Source organism: Phaenicophaeus curvirostris, chromosome 21, assembly GCF_032191515.1.
Source record: "Phaenicophaeus curvirostris isolate KB17595 chromosome 21, BPBGC_Pcur_1.0, whole genome shotgun sequence".
NCBI classification, from domain to species: domain Eukaryota; kingdom Metazoa; phylum Chordata; class Aves; order Cuculiformes; family Cuculidae; genus Phaenicophaeus; species Phaenicophaeus curvirostris.
The window spans coordinates 5,765,255-5,781,807 of NC_091412.1; the positions used below are offsets into that span (position 1 = coordinate 5,765,255).

General features: G+C 43.6%; 1 protein-coding gene across 2 annotated transcripts; it reads right to left on the minus strand.

Annotated features, from left to right (window-relative positions):
* Window positions 1-648: 648 nt before the first annotated feature.
* TNFAIP1 (TNF alpha induced protein 1) lies at window positions 649-16,460 on the minus strand. Of its 2 annotated transcripts, none has more exons than XM_069874391.1 (7): window positions 16,410-16,460; window positions 12,545-12,885; window positions 10,712-10,881; window positions 9,037-9,126; window positions 8,879-8,931; window positions 6,282-6,477; window positions 649-5,919 (listed from the first exon to the last, which is right to left on the minus strand). In XM_069874391.1, exons 2-7 carry the CDS (start codon window positions 12,759-12,761, stop codon window positions 5,701-5,703), a joined length of 945 nt encoding a protein of 314 aa, XP_069730492.1. In that variant the 5' UTR covers window positions 12,762-12,885; window positions 16,410-16,460; the 3' UTR covers window positions 649-5,700. The 2 variants fall into 2 exon arrangements, with proteins under 2 accessions (XP_069730492.1, XP_069730493.1); XM_069874392.1 differs by lacking the exon at window positions 16,410-16,460 and adding an exon at window positions 14,943-15,063.
* Between the last annotated feature and the right edge of the window lie 93 nt (window positions 16,461-16,553).

A 16,553-nucleotide genomic window follows, 5' to 3' on the forward strand; every position in this document is an offset into this window, starting at 1 on the left:
AAAGGCTTAAACAACTTTCAGAGACACTTCCACACCTTGTGGAGGAGTTATTGTGATTGTTGGTCAAAAAAAAACCCCGTGGCTTAGCTCAGAAAGCAGGGTAACAGCACCAAATAGAACAGCTAAATAGAATGGATGGATAGATAAGATTATGTTGGCTACCTCAAAAACACATCTAGTGCAAAACATATTGTATCTCTGAATCTAATCCCCTGCTCCATCAGTCAAGAAAGGTTAAAGATTTTCAAAATCCAAGTTACCTTTGTGGGGAAACAAAATGTGTGTAGACTTAACGAAGGATCAAAATGCTCTGTGATTCTTATTCAGAAATGAAGTTACTTCCGTGAACATAAACAACCACTGTAGCAAATGAATTGTTCTCAATTAAAGGAAAATCCTAGGAAAAAAAAAGGAAGCCGGCTGTCTGCAGAGTACCTGTAGGTACGTTGATGCCTCCTACAAATAACCTGCACTCACAGGGCATGGGTGAAAGGCAGCAACAGCTCCATATGATGCAAAAAACAGTTGCTGATACAGGATTCCTGAACAACAGAAATACTAAATACCTGGTGAGGATCACAACTGCACTGTAGAACAAAAGTGCAGGGACCAACCTGATAAATACAAAGTTATGACGTTGGAGAAAAATCACAGAAGGCAAAATGTAACACTTTATTAAAAATTAGTGTTCCATTTCCGTTTAATGCACTGATAAAAGAGAAAACACTTTAATCAATAGCTAATATGGTTACCACATTAATTATCCATAAGGTTGAACCTTAAAAGTTAAACATAAAAATAAAACTAAGCCTGATGCTATGAGAAAACAGCTTGATCTCAGAATGTCAGTATAAACCAGATCAGCAGTTACACTCGCTGTCCTCCAGAAACAAAATACAGAAACCCAAAGTCCTTTACTATCATAAACAAAGTAAGCTCCAACGTCCCTCTGAGGTAGGGGAGGGTCTTACCACCATTTTATTACAAATGAGGAAAAATGATGCACAGACAGAAAAACTGACTTGCTGTACGTCACCAAGTTAGTGGCAAAGCCAGAAACAGGGCTGATGCTCAATAAACCAGAACGGATAGTGTGAAACTTGGCTGTAAAGATTTAATGCTAAGGTTTGTCAGAGGATGTCATGGAACCGAGCAAGGCTGGGATTGCTGGGCCAGGCACATTCAGGTAAGGTCTATTTTGTCAATATTGCCAAGAATGAGTTGTGTCTGAAAATTAGAAAACCTCATGAAAAAACACTTAACCAAACCCATAATCGGCATTGGCTGCTCCTGCAGTGACACCAGGGTGTCAGTTCCTCCAACAACCTCCCAGCTTCGGTCAGTATTTTATATTTTAACCAAGAATTGCAAGAGATAAAAAGTCAGCGGAACGGAACGTTACAATAGGATAAATGTCTCTCATTCCAAAACCTAAATGTCAAGGTGAAGGTTAAACATTTCGTTTTGTCTTGGCATTTATCAAGCAGTTGGAGGCTGCTACCCCGCAGAGCTCGCTTTTGACATTATTGCCTAATTAACACTGATACTGAAAAGCTGTTTAACATCAGACACTCGTTCAAGGCACCGCGCCTGCTTCGCTGCAGAAAGACTGAGGCTGTTTTGCAATATGTTAGGACCCCATTACAGAAACATGCAACCCTTTATCACTGTACTTGTGTGTAGACATCAGTTAGTGTTTTCCATTCATTCTTTCAGTCTGCTAATATTATACCTGAATGCGTTGAAGTTCGCTTAAATTTAGGAGTGGAGAGGACAGTAAGGTTTCAAAAAGAGCTCCAGCAACTAATGAATGGTAGCTGAAGTAGTTAGAATTCATACATTACAAATGAGGCAAAAAGGCATTTCTTCCTCCTAAAGGCTACTATAAATTCCCAGGCACATCAGAGAACACATCCATTGCTGATGGTCTACGTAGGAAGCCATTACAAGTCTCTTAACTTGCAGACAAATGCATATAATTAGAAATCTATATTGTCCTAACAGGGATCATAATTTGTGATATTTAAAGCCAGCAGAGAAGAGCCTTAGGAAGCACAGCTGTTCGCTCTCTCTCTAGAAGTGGAGAACTAACTACGAACAAGTGAATAAGCAGCATTATCCTTTTCTGTGCTGCTTTTTCTGCATTATAATAGGTTGTAAAAAAAAAAATTCTAGAACGTTCTTGTCAAACCAATTTATAGACCTTAATTAGTAAAGGATGATTAAGATGAGAATACAAAATGTGCTACGTCAAAACTAGTGTTTGAAATTATCAGAACATGGTATTACAGACTGTATAAATCAACATGCTATGATTTTGGTGGGAAGGACGTTCAGTTAACATCCTGTATTGGAGCAGTTCCAGACAAGCAGGACTCTTAAGAGAAATTACAGTGTTCCGTCACTTGTATCTGAAAAATATTCAGCCCATGAACTGTGTAAGAGACGGCTGCATCCATGTCTACATTTAGACTTACCGAGACTTCATGTAAATGATCCAATTCTGTAAGAACTCAGGTAAGAAATAACTTGGGGCATTCCAGATTTTATTAGAACCCCAAGTACAGCAGCCCTTCCTAGGGAGGCGATCACTAATACTACGACCGTTTTTGTCTTGTGCTTAAAGAACACTCTCCAGAGGATCTCCTGATGTCTGTCCACCAGCAAAGGGAACTAGAGAGCTGCTGGTCAAATTCGACCACGGCTATTTAACTGGAATCCCTGAAAATCTTACCAGGTCAAAGAATACCAAGACCGTGCTTTTGGAATGTTTTTTGGATAGACAAAACGTTAGTGTTTATGCATTAGATTATTACTCCAAGTTAAGCTGACAGACTGACAAAGTGTTCTGTCCGCAGTGGCCAAACGCTGTTTAAAATCATTCCAGTTCTAGTCATATCTCAAACCTAAATGCAGAAGATTTGTGATCAGTGCTAATTGGGGGCAGAGAAGGGAGAATGAATGGGGATGAGAATGAGGTGATATAAAAAAAGATACCCGTACATATTTAAAAACAGTTCTTACTGATATTCCATATTCCACAAATACCAAGATGTTATTTTGAACTTCCTAAAAGATTCTCACAACCCAGATGGTTCTTAAAACAATTTGCTTTCAAGATTAATTTAATCCCAATTCAAATCGGAAATCAATACTACTTGTTGGCTATGGGAGACATGGAAAAGAAAACCAACTAAACCAAAACAAGAGCTTTTCTCTGCTTCTTATGAATCACAATTTGAATCCATTTCCCTAGTGACTCCTGGGAGTACAGAATCCAGCCATGGAACGAAAGCTTCTGGACTAGCACACAGATCTGACACTCATTCTCTTCCACGCACTCCTTCCCATACCTGTATTCCCCCAAGAAAGGAAATGCAAATGTGACATTTCCCTGCTTGTAACTTCTTTTAAACACAGTTTTGCAATCACTCACTTTCTCTGTTAACATTCACTATGATAGTAACAAGAAAAAAAATTAATATAAATCATTTGCCAAGAAACAGAAGTGCCACACAGGAATTTTAAATGGCAATCTTACTTGTTGCAAGATGAAGAGAAATACAAGAGAATAAATGGAAGCTATTAAGTACAGCACAAAGGCCCTATCGCTGCGAGCCCTGCTGGCAGCCCCAGAGCACCCACCACAGCGTGATTTCAATGGCATCAGTGGAGAGAAAAAAAAATTCTAAAGATCGACATCACACTTCAGCAGATTAAAGAAAATAAAACCCCACAAAAGTCTTTGTTAAAACTAATCTCAGCAGCTGTATTTTCACTGGCACAACAGCAAAACCAGCTGGAAAACAACAACTTACAGAAAGCAATATAAAAAGAAAAGAGGTTATTAGGGTTTTAAAGAGGCCTTTCACAAAAAGGCAGGTGCCTTACTGTGGCAATGCTGCTTCCTAAATGTGAGGCGAATTCAGTGACTGCCTGCCACGCATAGAGGCTGGCAAGGCAATAAAGTCCTGAAAGTTCACAGCCAGTAGTGTTTTCTTACCAAGCCTCAACAAATTCATTTTCAAAAGCCTAAATGAGTGGAATTATTTTTTTTTTGCTCTCTCTCCTGCCTCTAAAACTGCCAAACCATTTCCTGTCTTGATTTTACTAATGACGTCACTGTATTAATTTGGAATTATTTTCTTGACAGGCATTTGCAGCCATTTGCTTTAAAGCTTACAGGTAGATTTGGCACTGGTCAAAGCAGTTTAAGAATTACCATTGTGGAACCTGAAGCTTCCATGTTCATGGAGAATATGGGAACATGAAAGCAGTTGTGGAGCAACTTCACTCTTCAAGCTGCACTGCTGTCACGTATCCACAGCTGCCAATGAACAGCCTTCAAGTAATAACCATTTATGACAGTGGTAACGCTGGAATCCGCAACCTACAGCTGACACACAGGAGCAAACATTTAAAAATACAGTAACAATTCTTCAGACAAAGCTTGAAACTGTTTCCAGAGACCCAAATGGCAGAGCAGCCTGAACGCCAGCCTTCTGAAAGGCCCTTTACAATTAGCACCCAGCCAAGCACTCCAAATAAAACTCATTATTTCAGTTTAAAATTCAGTATAAACTACCTTTCTCCGGTATCCAAAGCTTCCTGCAGTTTCATGCTAGACCAAGATTTTTATGAATGCTCTTTTCTTTACACTTCAACTTCAGTGCTCTAGAAGGAATTCAGAATACAAAACTCACCCCTTGGTATGTGAACATTATCTAGCATTATAAAACGTTGTTTGGACTTCCCCAGTCACTGCCATTTTTCCCCTCCTGCTTGAGAAATTTAACATCAAATAGCACTTTTGGGCCATGGAAGGGAACAAATATAGAACTAATTCCCCAGATTGCCATTGTTGACATGGATAGGATTACACTATCCCAAACCTAAATCACAGCAACCCTGCCACAATCTATTTCTGAAGTTTTCTTACTGGAAGAAGTTTCTTCCTTCACCATACCCATTTCTCCAGGTCCCAAGACAAGTCATTACATATAAATTTAAATTCTCACAGTTCTCATTTTTCACAAGAGGAGGGTTTTTCATGATTTGACTCTTACCTCTCTGGAAGAGCTCACCTTAGGATTAACAAGTGTTAGAGACAGCATTTACAGCTATACTTGGGGAAAGAGGTGGGAGTAATCGCACCTGCAGTGTGTCTGACTACTGGGTAGATAACCATTTCTTCTGGGGGTTACCAGATGTAGTGTTTGCTAAGGGTAGCTGTGGTCAAGTTCTCTCCACCCTCTCCTCAGTATCTTGGTTTAAAAACTGGAAGTTCCATTATACAAAACCATAAAAGCGTAGGTATCTGAAAAAAGATTTCCAAATCACACCACCTCATTCAATTCAGGAAAAGCAGCCCTTCGCACAGGAATTAAGGAAACTGGCAAGTCATTAGATATGAAACAGCAACCACAAACTGTCAGAATTGGTGTTCCCAATTCCGTTCCTCACGCGGTGTGAAAAGGCAGTCGCTCTATATTTAAAGCATATGGTGCATAATGGACATCTTGGTTCTCAAAGCCCTTTAGTGTTTCTTTGTGTGCGGAAATGCCCGTTTGCTTCTCTAGGGAGCCAAGAAGCCAAATGAAGATGAATCCACAGAGTCCAACTGATCCCTCCCTACTTCTTGATCCCCATCAAAGAACATTTAATACAAGCCTTGACATCAAGCCCTTTTTCCTTGACTGACTAGTGGCCAAGCTGACGGTCGTCGTAGGTGCTGTATCTCTTCACATGGATGCGGCGCACTCGATCACGAAGTTCAAAGCCCTCATCGTCCTCACTGTGAGATGCCTGGCTTCGGCTCCTGCTTGTTGCTTCCAGCAGAGAGTTATCAGGGACTCGTGGTGTTTCATAGAGTAAGACGTTTAGTGTTTCCTCATAAATCCGTGCCTCAGGGAATTCAACCTACAAAAAGGGGAAACAAGTCCATCGAGTTTAAGAGACTAGTGCTAAAATGCATGTGCTTTCAGAATTGCCACTCTCAGCCTTTTCTTCAAACCTACTACCACATTCAGTCTTCTCTGGATTCCATCTAGCATGCAGCATCTTTTACCAAGACACCAATGCATCCTGCAGCGAGCCACCCTACTAATTTTGATGCCACTGACCATCAACTCCAGCCAATATTCAGGAGAGCTTTTCCAATAAGTGATGTTGCTTGCCTCTAGCAATCTGGCTTCAGTTATACCACACCGTACCTTTCTGCAATGTATCGTGAACTTGATTTTCTTTAAACCATAAGAGACAAGGGGGTAAAACTCCGTTACCTTGGTTTGCTTCTTTTCTGTAGCGTACACGATAGAGGTACAACAGACTTCAGCAAGTTTCCGACCCTGTCCATAGAAAGACCAGCAGCAGATTTCATCCCCAATAACATCCTTAATGAAAAGAACTCTGCCGTTGAAACGGAGAGAGAGTTTGTCAAACAGTTCTATGTTCTTCAGTAAGTTGTCATCTGAGTTACTGAAACAGAGCAACAAAAGAAGGAACGCTGTTTTTATGGTTATTCACCTGGCCATCTCTACAGAATTAATACGTGTATTCCACCACAGTTTTAAGCATTGATCTCACTGCGGAATACAAATAAGTAGTGACTCATTGCCACATGCTGCCAAGAAAAGAGCCAATTTCAGATACAAATAAGATGCTCTGATCCCCATGAGCAAACACCCTAGCCTTTAGAGGTCAAGTTATATAATTAACAATGACAGCACGATTTCCCAAATCGTTACATCAGCTATCTACAACTGCCTCTTCACTGACGCTCGATACAATTAAATCACATGCTAACTGCAGCTCTTCTTACCTCAGGAACAGCAAAAGTCCAAAGGGTCCATGCACTCTAGAAGGAAAGCTAAAGAGCAAGGTGTTCTGCACCTACGTGATATCATATATGCATTTCTAGAGTGAAGACACTATTTAGGGAACAGTCATTGACAGCCAACGCAATGTAGGATCTTAATTACTTTTCAAAGCATTATCTAGACGTTCTAAAGAAAAACAATATCCACTGTATTATAGCTTTAAATCAAGTGAAGCTATCAGAAAGCTATTCTTAAAATTTAAATTATTCAACTTAAATAACAACATCACGGCCAATCAATGGTCTATTCGATTAAGTGAAAAAAAACAACTAAAAACCTTACTCCTCTGATACTAGCTCGAATGCAGCTGTATTGGAAATAAGTACTGTGACCTTTTGTCCATTTTTATAGGTGGCTGGGAAATTATGTGTGGATATGTTGAAATAAGTGAACATATTATTGCCTAGACAACAAAGCTGACCTTGATAGCTTTAATAGTAAAATACCTTACCCTCTGGACCCAGAAGCTGAAGGTTCACACCTTGCTGTCACAGACACAACATTGCACTTTTATAGGCAGTGTCTTAACTTTTGAAAATGGCAAACGAAGGCTACAAAATACTTGTGAATCGAGACAATGCTAACAAGAACAGCCAGCTGGAGTTTACATAAAATATTCAGTCTGAGAAGTATTTCTGTTCAGATCTAAAAGAAAAAAGAATGACGGGCAGCCAGACAAAATCTTCAGCTCACAAAAAATAATCTGAGACTCAGTCAGTGACAGGTCCCAGCCTCTATCAAGTGGCAGAGCTGGGAAAAGAACGTGGAAGTCTTCATCCATTTATGCTCTTGACCACATCGACAACATAACTGAGAGAGCTCCTTTGATACTGTTGATCAGGCAGAATAGAAAGGAAAAAAAATCTTTGCTTGCTAGCAGCCAGTGTAGAATTTTAAATAAGGTGCCTCATTTGAACACCATTGAGGCATGCGGATTCACGCACAAGGAATAATTAGAACCCGACAGCTAGCTGAGATACCAGCACGCCCTGGTATCTAGGATTCTGTTGCCTCATTAACAGTACATTTACATTTCCAGACCCATGGTGACTAATATGCTATTCTGCGCTTGCTTTAGCACCACTGCCGTAAGCTGAAAGGTAACGGAGAGAGGAGTCCAATAAGACTGGCAGATACAGAATGCAGCCTGCCAGAAACCTGGCTGCTCTTCCTTACTCCCACAGGTAGCATTTCCTGGCCACCTGAAACACCACGGTTGTTAGAACCCATCTCTCTGACAGACAATCAGGTTTGTCTAGAGAAAAAAAGCTTCCAGGATTGCATCTCAGACCGAAAAAGCCGAAAATGTGGACTCTACATAACATAAAGGATTACTCACGTCACTTCAATGACTGACTTGGGAAAATCCAAAGCCATTCTGACAGCATCATAACAAAAGGATCATGATAGCATAAAATGGAACAATGTTACTTCATACAGAAAGAAAGCCAGTAAGCTCTTGCCTAGGCCCTATCTGGGTTGTTCCTGAGCAGAACAAATACTTTCCTTTGTAAATGAATAATGAATTCATTTACAGGTGCTGGAACAGGAGGAATGTCTGTTGGTCAGAGTACAAGAGTGCTTGCAGAGGTCTATACAGACTCAAAAGTAAAGCTGAACTGATGAGGTAGGAGACATGGCTGCGTTAGTTTTGCATTGGCAAGGAAACACTCTTCTGACCAGTTTGTATTGCACTATCAAAGTTACATCTAGTTTCAGCCAACATTCTTATAAAAACCTCATCATTCTTATCTCTTGTCCCTTGTTTCTGTTCTTCCTTCTCATGTAAGTGAACAGATACTGTTTGTTGTGCTCTCCCTCCATTTAGATTCACACCAGTCAAAAATAACTACACTTGAATCCATGGAAGAACAGTGTTGTAACCAAAAAGAAACCCAAATCAATCAAAAAAAACCCCAAGCTAGGTCGTACCACATCTTCCTCCACTCGCACAGTCAAAGGGAAACTTTGCCATTACAGTGGAGAAAGCACTGACATACCTGGTGTAGGAGTATTTATTGTTGCTTCTGTTATAAAGCAGCTTAACAACAGGCTATGGGGAGACAAAGAGAAAAAAGCAGAAAAAGTAAGTTCTGTGTTTGAATACAGTTTGCAAAAATTCAGTTTCTCACTGGACAGGTGTGGAAAAAATAATTACTTTCATTGACGATTCGATCAGCCTCTCTTCTTCTTTTGGCGAGGTGATAATAGGGATGCTGCAGACGGGTTCGTACAACTCTTTCTTATCCTGTTTTAAAGAAAGAAGCAACAGAGGAAACCAACTCAAGAGAGAAATGCTAAAGCTAACATCTGCTGCTGTCTTCTCCAGCCCCTCCAGCCATGTTCCCAAATCCTATGATGCAAAGAAAAAGCTCTGTGTTGCTATGGTAATGACACAGCGTTACCTTGATCTGCAACCCAGAAATATAGCGGAGAGATTTCTTATCCCCAGAAGGCAGCAGTAATTGAAGTACTGGGAGGTAGGTGGATGTCCTTCCAGCTATAGCAAGGACTGAGCTCAAGCTGTATTTGGTTTAAGTGGGTTTATTATTCCATCCTTTCTTGAAGAAAAGGCTAAGAAGAGGTTGCCTTGGTTCTAATCAACTCAAAACACTGCAGTATATAAGGACATCAGCCACTATGAACTAAACATTTGACAAGAACAGCATGTCACCAAAATGGACTTCAGCCCTTGCGATACAAAAGCAACAATCAAGTGCATGCGGTACAGTCTGATTCCTCATGTAGCAAATTAAGGAAAGCTCAATAGCTAATAGGGAAGCCTTAGAACATTTTGTTTTTAAAGGACAGGTTTTAAATACCAAACCAGAAGGAAAATTGTCAGTGTGGCTTTGCATTTCTTTCAGTGGATACAAGAAGTACATTGAAACTAGTAATTAATAAATACCTCAGATATTAAGATTTGTCCTGCAAGAAACATCCATTTCACAATCCTAAGACTAGCAATGAGTTATACAGACTGCGTCTGAGCTAACCTTATTGAAAGCTGGCAGAACATGCTGATTTCAATCAGCTAAACTCACACGGATACGTCAAGTGAATAAAGCTACTCTGGGCTTACGTATTTGCAAAGAATAGCAGTAAACTCATACAAAGAAAAGTCCTTGAAGCAATCAGTGCTCATCATACAGGTCTTTTTCTCCCTAAGAATCAAACTTAGGAAAAAAAGTTACCATGTTTTCAAAGAGTCAAACTCATTCTGGCTCTAAGTATTACCTAATTAGAAGTGACATAACTTAGGGGAAATTAAGACAAATGCCATAAGGACATATGCCCAAAATAATCATGTTTATTCAATCAGTTTCCTTTAAATTTCTGGCTTTTATTTCATTTCACACAAGAACTCATTCACTATCTATTTCCTAAATAAAATTAAAATAAACCAGAAAAGAACCAGTCCCTCTATTTAAATGACAAATTGTGAATACAGTTTCTGCTTTATTCGTCCTCCTGGCACCCTAGTGAAGTAGAAAAGTGCTATTCTCCCCATTTTGAGTGGGCAGCTGGACAACTGGATAGAAGTGCAAAGAGAAAGGATTTACCCACTCAGACATCTCCAAAATGACAGGAACTTGATCCTACGTTTTGCACATTCTGGATTTATATAATCTAACCAGGGAACAAACGTTCTCTTCTTATAAAGAAATAGCTCCCTTGATAATGAAACCACTTCACTAACCGTACTGGATGCCTGTACGTTTAAGACTTGATGCCACCTCTAATGCCATGAAACACTCTTTCAAGTTGTCTTAAGTAAATGTTATAAGCAGTAACACCCATGAAAATCTTTACAGGCTCCTTGTGTTTCTTACCTGCAGGGCTGCCTGGCACATGTCCACTAAACCCTGAATGAGATAATATTTGGCTTCTGCCATCAACTCTTTGATCTCCTGTCTGTGTTTCGGAAGTGCAATCGTGTCATCTCGGAGATAGTTTAAAATTGTTCCAAAGTGCTTCCCACAACGGTCTATAAGGATCCAGCCTGAAAAAGAACCATCCCATCATTTCAATCACCTCAACACCAGGGGGCAAGGAAAAGCCCTACAAACCTTAACAGAAAAAGCTAACTGTTAGGTAGGTTGCTTCTTTTAGAGGCTTGTCATAATCCCAGCTAAACGGAGGTGTGCTGTGTTTGTATGGAATAACTCTAGGAATTGCTGCTGTAGCTGGGCAACCAGAAACGTAGCACTGTGCCAGGCAAGGGGGGGACTAGAAGAGAGAATTCACAAGTGTTTGCAACAAGTAGATCTGCACTAAGTTCTGTGGCCTAATGAGAAGGATTTGGCAATTTTACAACATCACCTTCCACTGTCTGGAGTTAAAGAAAAGCCTTCTGAAGGTTCTAAAAGGTAGACTGGCCCAGAAAATCTAGTATGGAGAAAAGGCTGTTCCAGTCTCCAAAAAGGAGCAAAGAACACAACCGAGACAGATCAGGAAGAAGCGGAAAGGGGACACAGCACAGGAAACGGTAGCAGACAGATGGTTCTTGCCATTTTAAAACATCCCTTAAGTCACATTTACTAGGAAACAGGATGTATGACTTGCTGGCAAACAATAGCCATGTGGGATGCACACAGACAGAGGGCTTAATATGGGAAAGGATTTGGCTCCGTAATGTGGGAGGCAGGCAGAAAATTGTTATTTTGGGACCTAGGTACAGAAAACACCACAGGAAAGCAGACTAAGCCACTGCTAGACTCTCCAGCCGTAGCTGTCAGAACACAAAGCTTGTCCTCCACTCAGGCTGAGGCTCCTACACAAAACTGCTGCACTAAATGGATTTAATTGTATCTAATGCACAACAAGAGCCAGCCTACTCAAGGGGAACTTGGTCTAAATGACACAAAAAATGCACAAGGCGTTGCTTGAGTGTAAGAAACCCCCCTGCTGTGCATCCAGGTTCAACTGGTGTACCCAGGGCATGCAGAAGAGCTTTCACATAACTCAGAAACACTGAGAGGTTAAATGGCCGATGACCTCTCAGCCTTGTTGCAGCACCACAACCCTCATTCCTAAGGCAACACTTCACCCTGGACTAAAGAGAGGAAAATGAAAGCACTCGTTGCCATTGCTGATATTGGTCTCCTCGCTTGTTCTACTCTCTGTAATTCATTATGGATGGTAGAATGTCAATATCCCGTGACCAGCGGGAGGTGACGTGCAGCTTGACTGACAGCGCAATACTGTCACAGGATCGTAAGCCACAAGCGGAATGTGCTACTGGGAAGAGAAAAAAGCATTTTCGACATAACAAGCAAGGCTATTCTGAGTTTTAAAGAAGCAAACGGAATGTGCCTCCCCATGTGCGCATTTCCAATGATGCCACTACCTGATACCACACAAGCGACAGCCCACAGACTGTCTGTTCACCCCTTAAAACAACATCAACAATCTGTGTACCAGCTGCGATCGTAGGAGAGAGAACCCGTCCTTCCGCTAGTTAATTTTAGTAACAAAAGAACACGTTTTTATAAAGCACACAGTATTGTTAGCACCGACAGGAGTCGGCTGCCTAATGTTCTGAGTTATTTTTGGAATATATCTTTCCCTACAACCTCAACTGAGCGCTGTCTTTTAAGATATTTAAAAAAACACTACGAAAACTCTGTTGTTTCACAAAATTCTCAATAAAAGATATCCCTTACCTTCCTTGTCTGTGAGCACTTCCATTCTGCCGCTGAACATGGCCTTAAGCATCGTGTCGTGCCGGGTCAGCACTTGCACTGTGGTGTAATACAAAGAGCCCCCGACATTCAGTCGCACGTATTTGTTACCGAGGCTGCCCGCTTTGAAGCTGCAAGTTTTGGGCTTGGGCCCCGCCACGGGACAAAGGGTGGTGGTGAGACAGGTGTCCCCCGACATCTCCTTCTGTAGGTAGATGACGACCCTGCAGAGCGTGGGCTTGATGGATTCCGCCGTGATTGGGGAGGAGTCACGAGCCACCAGATGAGGACGGCGAGGCAGAAGCGGTCATAACCACTGGACCCTTGAAAGAGAGACGTGCAGGATCAATACAGCAGCCTGGAATTTCCATTACAACAAAACCAGGAAGGCCACGTTAAAGAGGAGGCAATTCCAAGGACGTGTCTACCCCTATTCTGACTAAAGAAGATGTAGCTATTTTTCAGACGACTGACGCACTGAAGTTACAGCTGGGCTGCTGTTGGTGACGCCCATTCAGTGTTTCCAGACTTCCTGCCACTTCCTCTCTAGCCAACACAGCAAACACCAGGCTACATTTAAACGTGAGCTGGAATTCGGCTCCCTCTCAACTCCCCAAAGGAACACAACTCTTTTTGTGCAAAGCTGAAACACAGCAGAGGAGTTTTCTGCCCTTCCTCCCGCAGGGGCAGATATCTGGGTGTGCAGAGCTTGCTGGTGGTTTGGTTTTTACCAGAGACACTTACAAACGTCTCTTAGAATGCCTCCGCACGGAAATGTGGACCATGATGTCCTATTTCCTGGCAACTCCTTTCATTCAAAACTCTCCTTCCTCCATCCTGGAATGCTGCGAATTCAATTTAAAAAAATGAAAGCTTAACACCACCCCCCACCAAGTGGGGCCAGTGAGGAACCTTGGTCTCCACCAAACACTCAGCTAGACCCTCCCTGCTGCTTTCTCTCCCAGTCTCACCACACTTACCTTTCCATTGATAATAAGCTTAAAATGGAAACCAACAAAATCTCCTACATCTTCCTCAAAAAAGTTTAAAAAAATTAAATTTTAACTGACCCAGGTTGCCCAGGGAAGCTGTGGCTGCCCCATCCCTGGAGGTTCAAGGCCAGGTTGGATGTGTCTTGGGCAGCCTGATCCAGTGGGAGGTGTCCCTGCCCATGGCAGGGGGGCTGGAACTGGGTGACCTTTAAGGTCCCTACCAACCCGAACTATTCTATGATTCTAAATAAAGGAATGTAACTCTAACAGGCCAGATAAGAAGTTTTCTAGAGGAAAAGCACAAATACAAGTTTCTTACCTATCCTTCTAGCAATAATTATTGTTCTCAAAAGCATTTTGCTGTTGAGCTTTGTTGCTGTTTTTTAAAGACTCTCTCAGAGTACAAATATCTCCTCCCTTCCCTGTCCCATGCCTGTGGCACGAGTAACCTTTTACAAATAACTATAATAACCTGCTAATTATATTGCTGTTCAGCCTACAGTCCTCTTCCTCCTCACCCCTCCTCACCCCACCTCAGCTTTCAACAGACAAACCCCACAGCTCTGCAGAGCAAAGGCCTTGGCAGCTACAGGCAGTACCTTAAATTGCCAGAGATCTGAATAACTACAGGACTTACACCACCACCTCTCCTAGAACGTTATTCCATCATCCCTAACTCAATTATTCTAATGAAGGTTACACTACAAACAACGCCTATTAAATAACAATACAAATACTGTGTAGATCAGCAAGACGCAAATCCAGTTAAACAATTTTGGTGCCCAGAAAGCCCAGTTTACCTCTAAATACATTAACTGGAACTCCCACCACCTGCCACTGTTCTTTGCTTTCAACTCATCACCATCAAACGCAACAGCGTCTGGGTCAGACAAAGTGTTTTCTGGCCACGTCACTGGATTCAAGTGGTCCACAACCGGATCCAAGACAAAGGTGACTGCACGCTAGAAGTGGAATTGGCTGGAAAAGCAATTCCCTACTGGCAAGCAAGCAGCAGCAACCGAAACTTGTTTGCACCGTCACGGTGTTATATGAGGACTTAATTACTCAAAGCAAGCAACTGAGCGTCACAGAGAAATCGATTGGAAACTGTCCCAGCACTGCAAGAACAGCTCCTCCACACTGGCCAGGGGTGTTCACCATGATCCATCTCGGAGAGCAGCAGCAGCTCCGCCACAGCCGGGCTCTTGGGCAGCGATGGGGACGCGCCTCAGCACAACCCACTCATCACAACACTCAGCCTTGGCCCCTGCTGCAGAAGAGGGCATGCAGGCAGCCACCCTTCTGTAACAAAGAAGAGGCCCCAGTACTGAAAATGCCAGCAAATAAACTCTCTTAAGACCCATTTTGGAGTTTTAGAAAGCAAGTACCCTTTATCAGGCCTGCGAAACATGAGGGAGCGATCTCCGCTGATTGCTTGCAGGGTGACAAGAGCTGGGACAGAATTGATTTCCCACCCACTCGCTTTCCCAGGAATCTTGTACGCATTCCATTACTTTCCAAGCACTAATTTTAATGTTATTATGAACTTTACAACTGTCAAAACTCTGCTAATTTGGAGCTCTGGAGCCAGCTCTGCCTGACCTTGCATTTGAGATGGGGAAAGGCTGTAAACAGAGGTGATTGCAGGAGACCCCTCTGTTCAGCACCGATCAGTGAACAGATGACCTAACAGCACCTGGAAAAACACTGTTTAAAACCGAGCCACGCCGGCAGAGGGGCGTTCTGTCCAACTACCTAAAAATGCTGTTATGTGGATGAACTCTACTTCAGCTTCAATCAAACTATTCCACTTTTTGTAAAGGTAACTACATTTTGTAGGTTTGACCCAGCTCAGGGACAAGGGGATGCGCGGCATCCCCCCACCCAGTGGGGAGAAGGGGGAGGAAGGGGGGAAAAGGGGGAGGAAAGGGGGGGAAAAGGGGGAGGAAAGGGGGGGAAAAGGGGGAGGAAAGGGGGGGAAAAGGGGGAGGAAAGGGGGGGAAAAGGGGGAGGAAAGGGGGGGAAAAGGGGGAGGAAAGGGGGGGAAAAGGGGGAGGAAAGGGGGGAAAAGGGGGAGGAAAGGGGGGAAAAGGGGGAGGAAAGGGGGGAAAAGGGGGAGGAAAGGGGGGAAAAGGGGGAGGAAAGGGGGGAAAAGGGGGAGGAAAGGGGGATGGAGGAAAGTGGGACAGGGGAACAGGGGTACGAGGGGAAAGGGGGACAAGAGGGGGGCAGGGGGGACAAGGTGGGGCAAGGGGAAAGGGAGACTGGGAAAGGGGGACAGGCGAAGGAGGAAAGGGAGAAAGGGAAAGCGGGAAAGGGAAAAAGGGACGAGGAAAAGGGGGAAAGGGACGAGGAGGAAAGGGGGAAAGGGACGAGGAAAAGGGGGAAAGGGACGAGGAGGAAAGGGGGAAAGGGACGAGGAGGAAAGGGGGAAAGGGACGAGGGGGAAAGGGGGAAAGGGACGAGGGGAAAAGGGGGAAAGGGACGAGGGGAAAAGGGGGAAAGGGACGAGGGGAAAAGGGGGAAAGGGACGAGGGGAAAAGGGGGAAAGGGACGAGGGGAAAAGGGGGAAAGGGACGAGGGGAAAAGGGGGAAAGGAACGAGGGGGAAAGGGACGAGGAGGAAAGCGGGAAAGGGACGAGGAGGAAAGGGGAAAAGGGACGAGGAAAAGGGGAAAGGGACGAGGAAAAGGGGGAAAGGGAAAGAGGACGGGGTCGACCCCCGCCCCTCGGCGGCTCCCGCCCGCTGCCCCGGGCCCGCCCCGCCAAGCTGGGCCCCGCCCGCCGCCCCGGGAAGGCCCTTAGGGGCTGCCAGGCACGAGAGGCGGCGGGATCGGCGGCCCCGGCGCTGCTCACCCGCCGCCTCAGCTCATTTCCTCCGCGGAACCGCAACCCGGACGAACTTCCCCACGCGGGGCCCGCAGCTCCCGGCAACCCCGCGGGGCCGGGACTACATCTCCCGGCATGCCCCGCGGCGCCGAGTCCGTGGCTTACAACCCG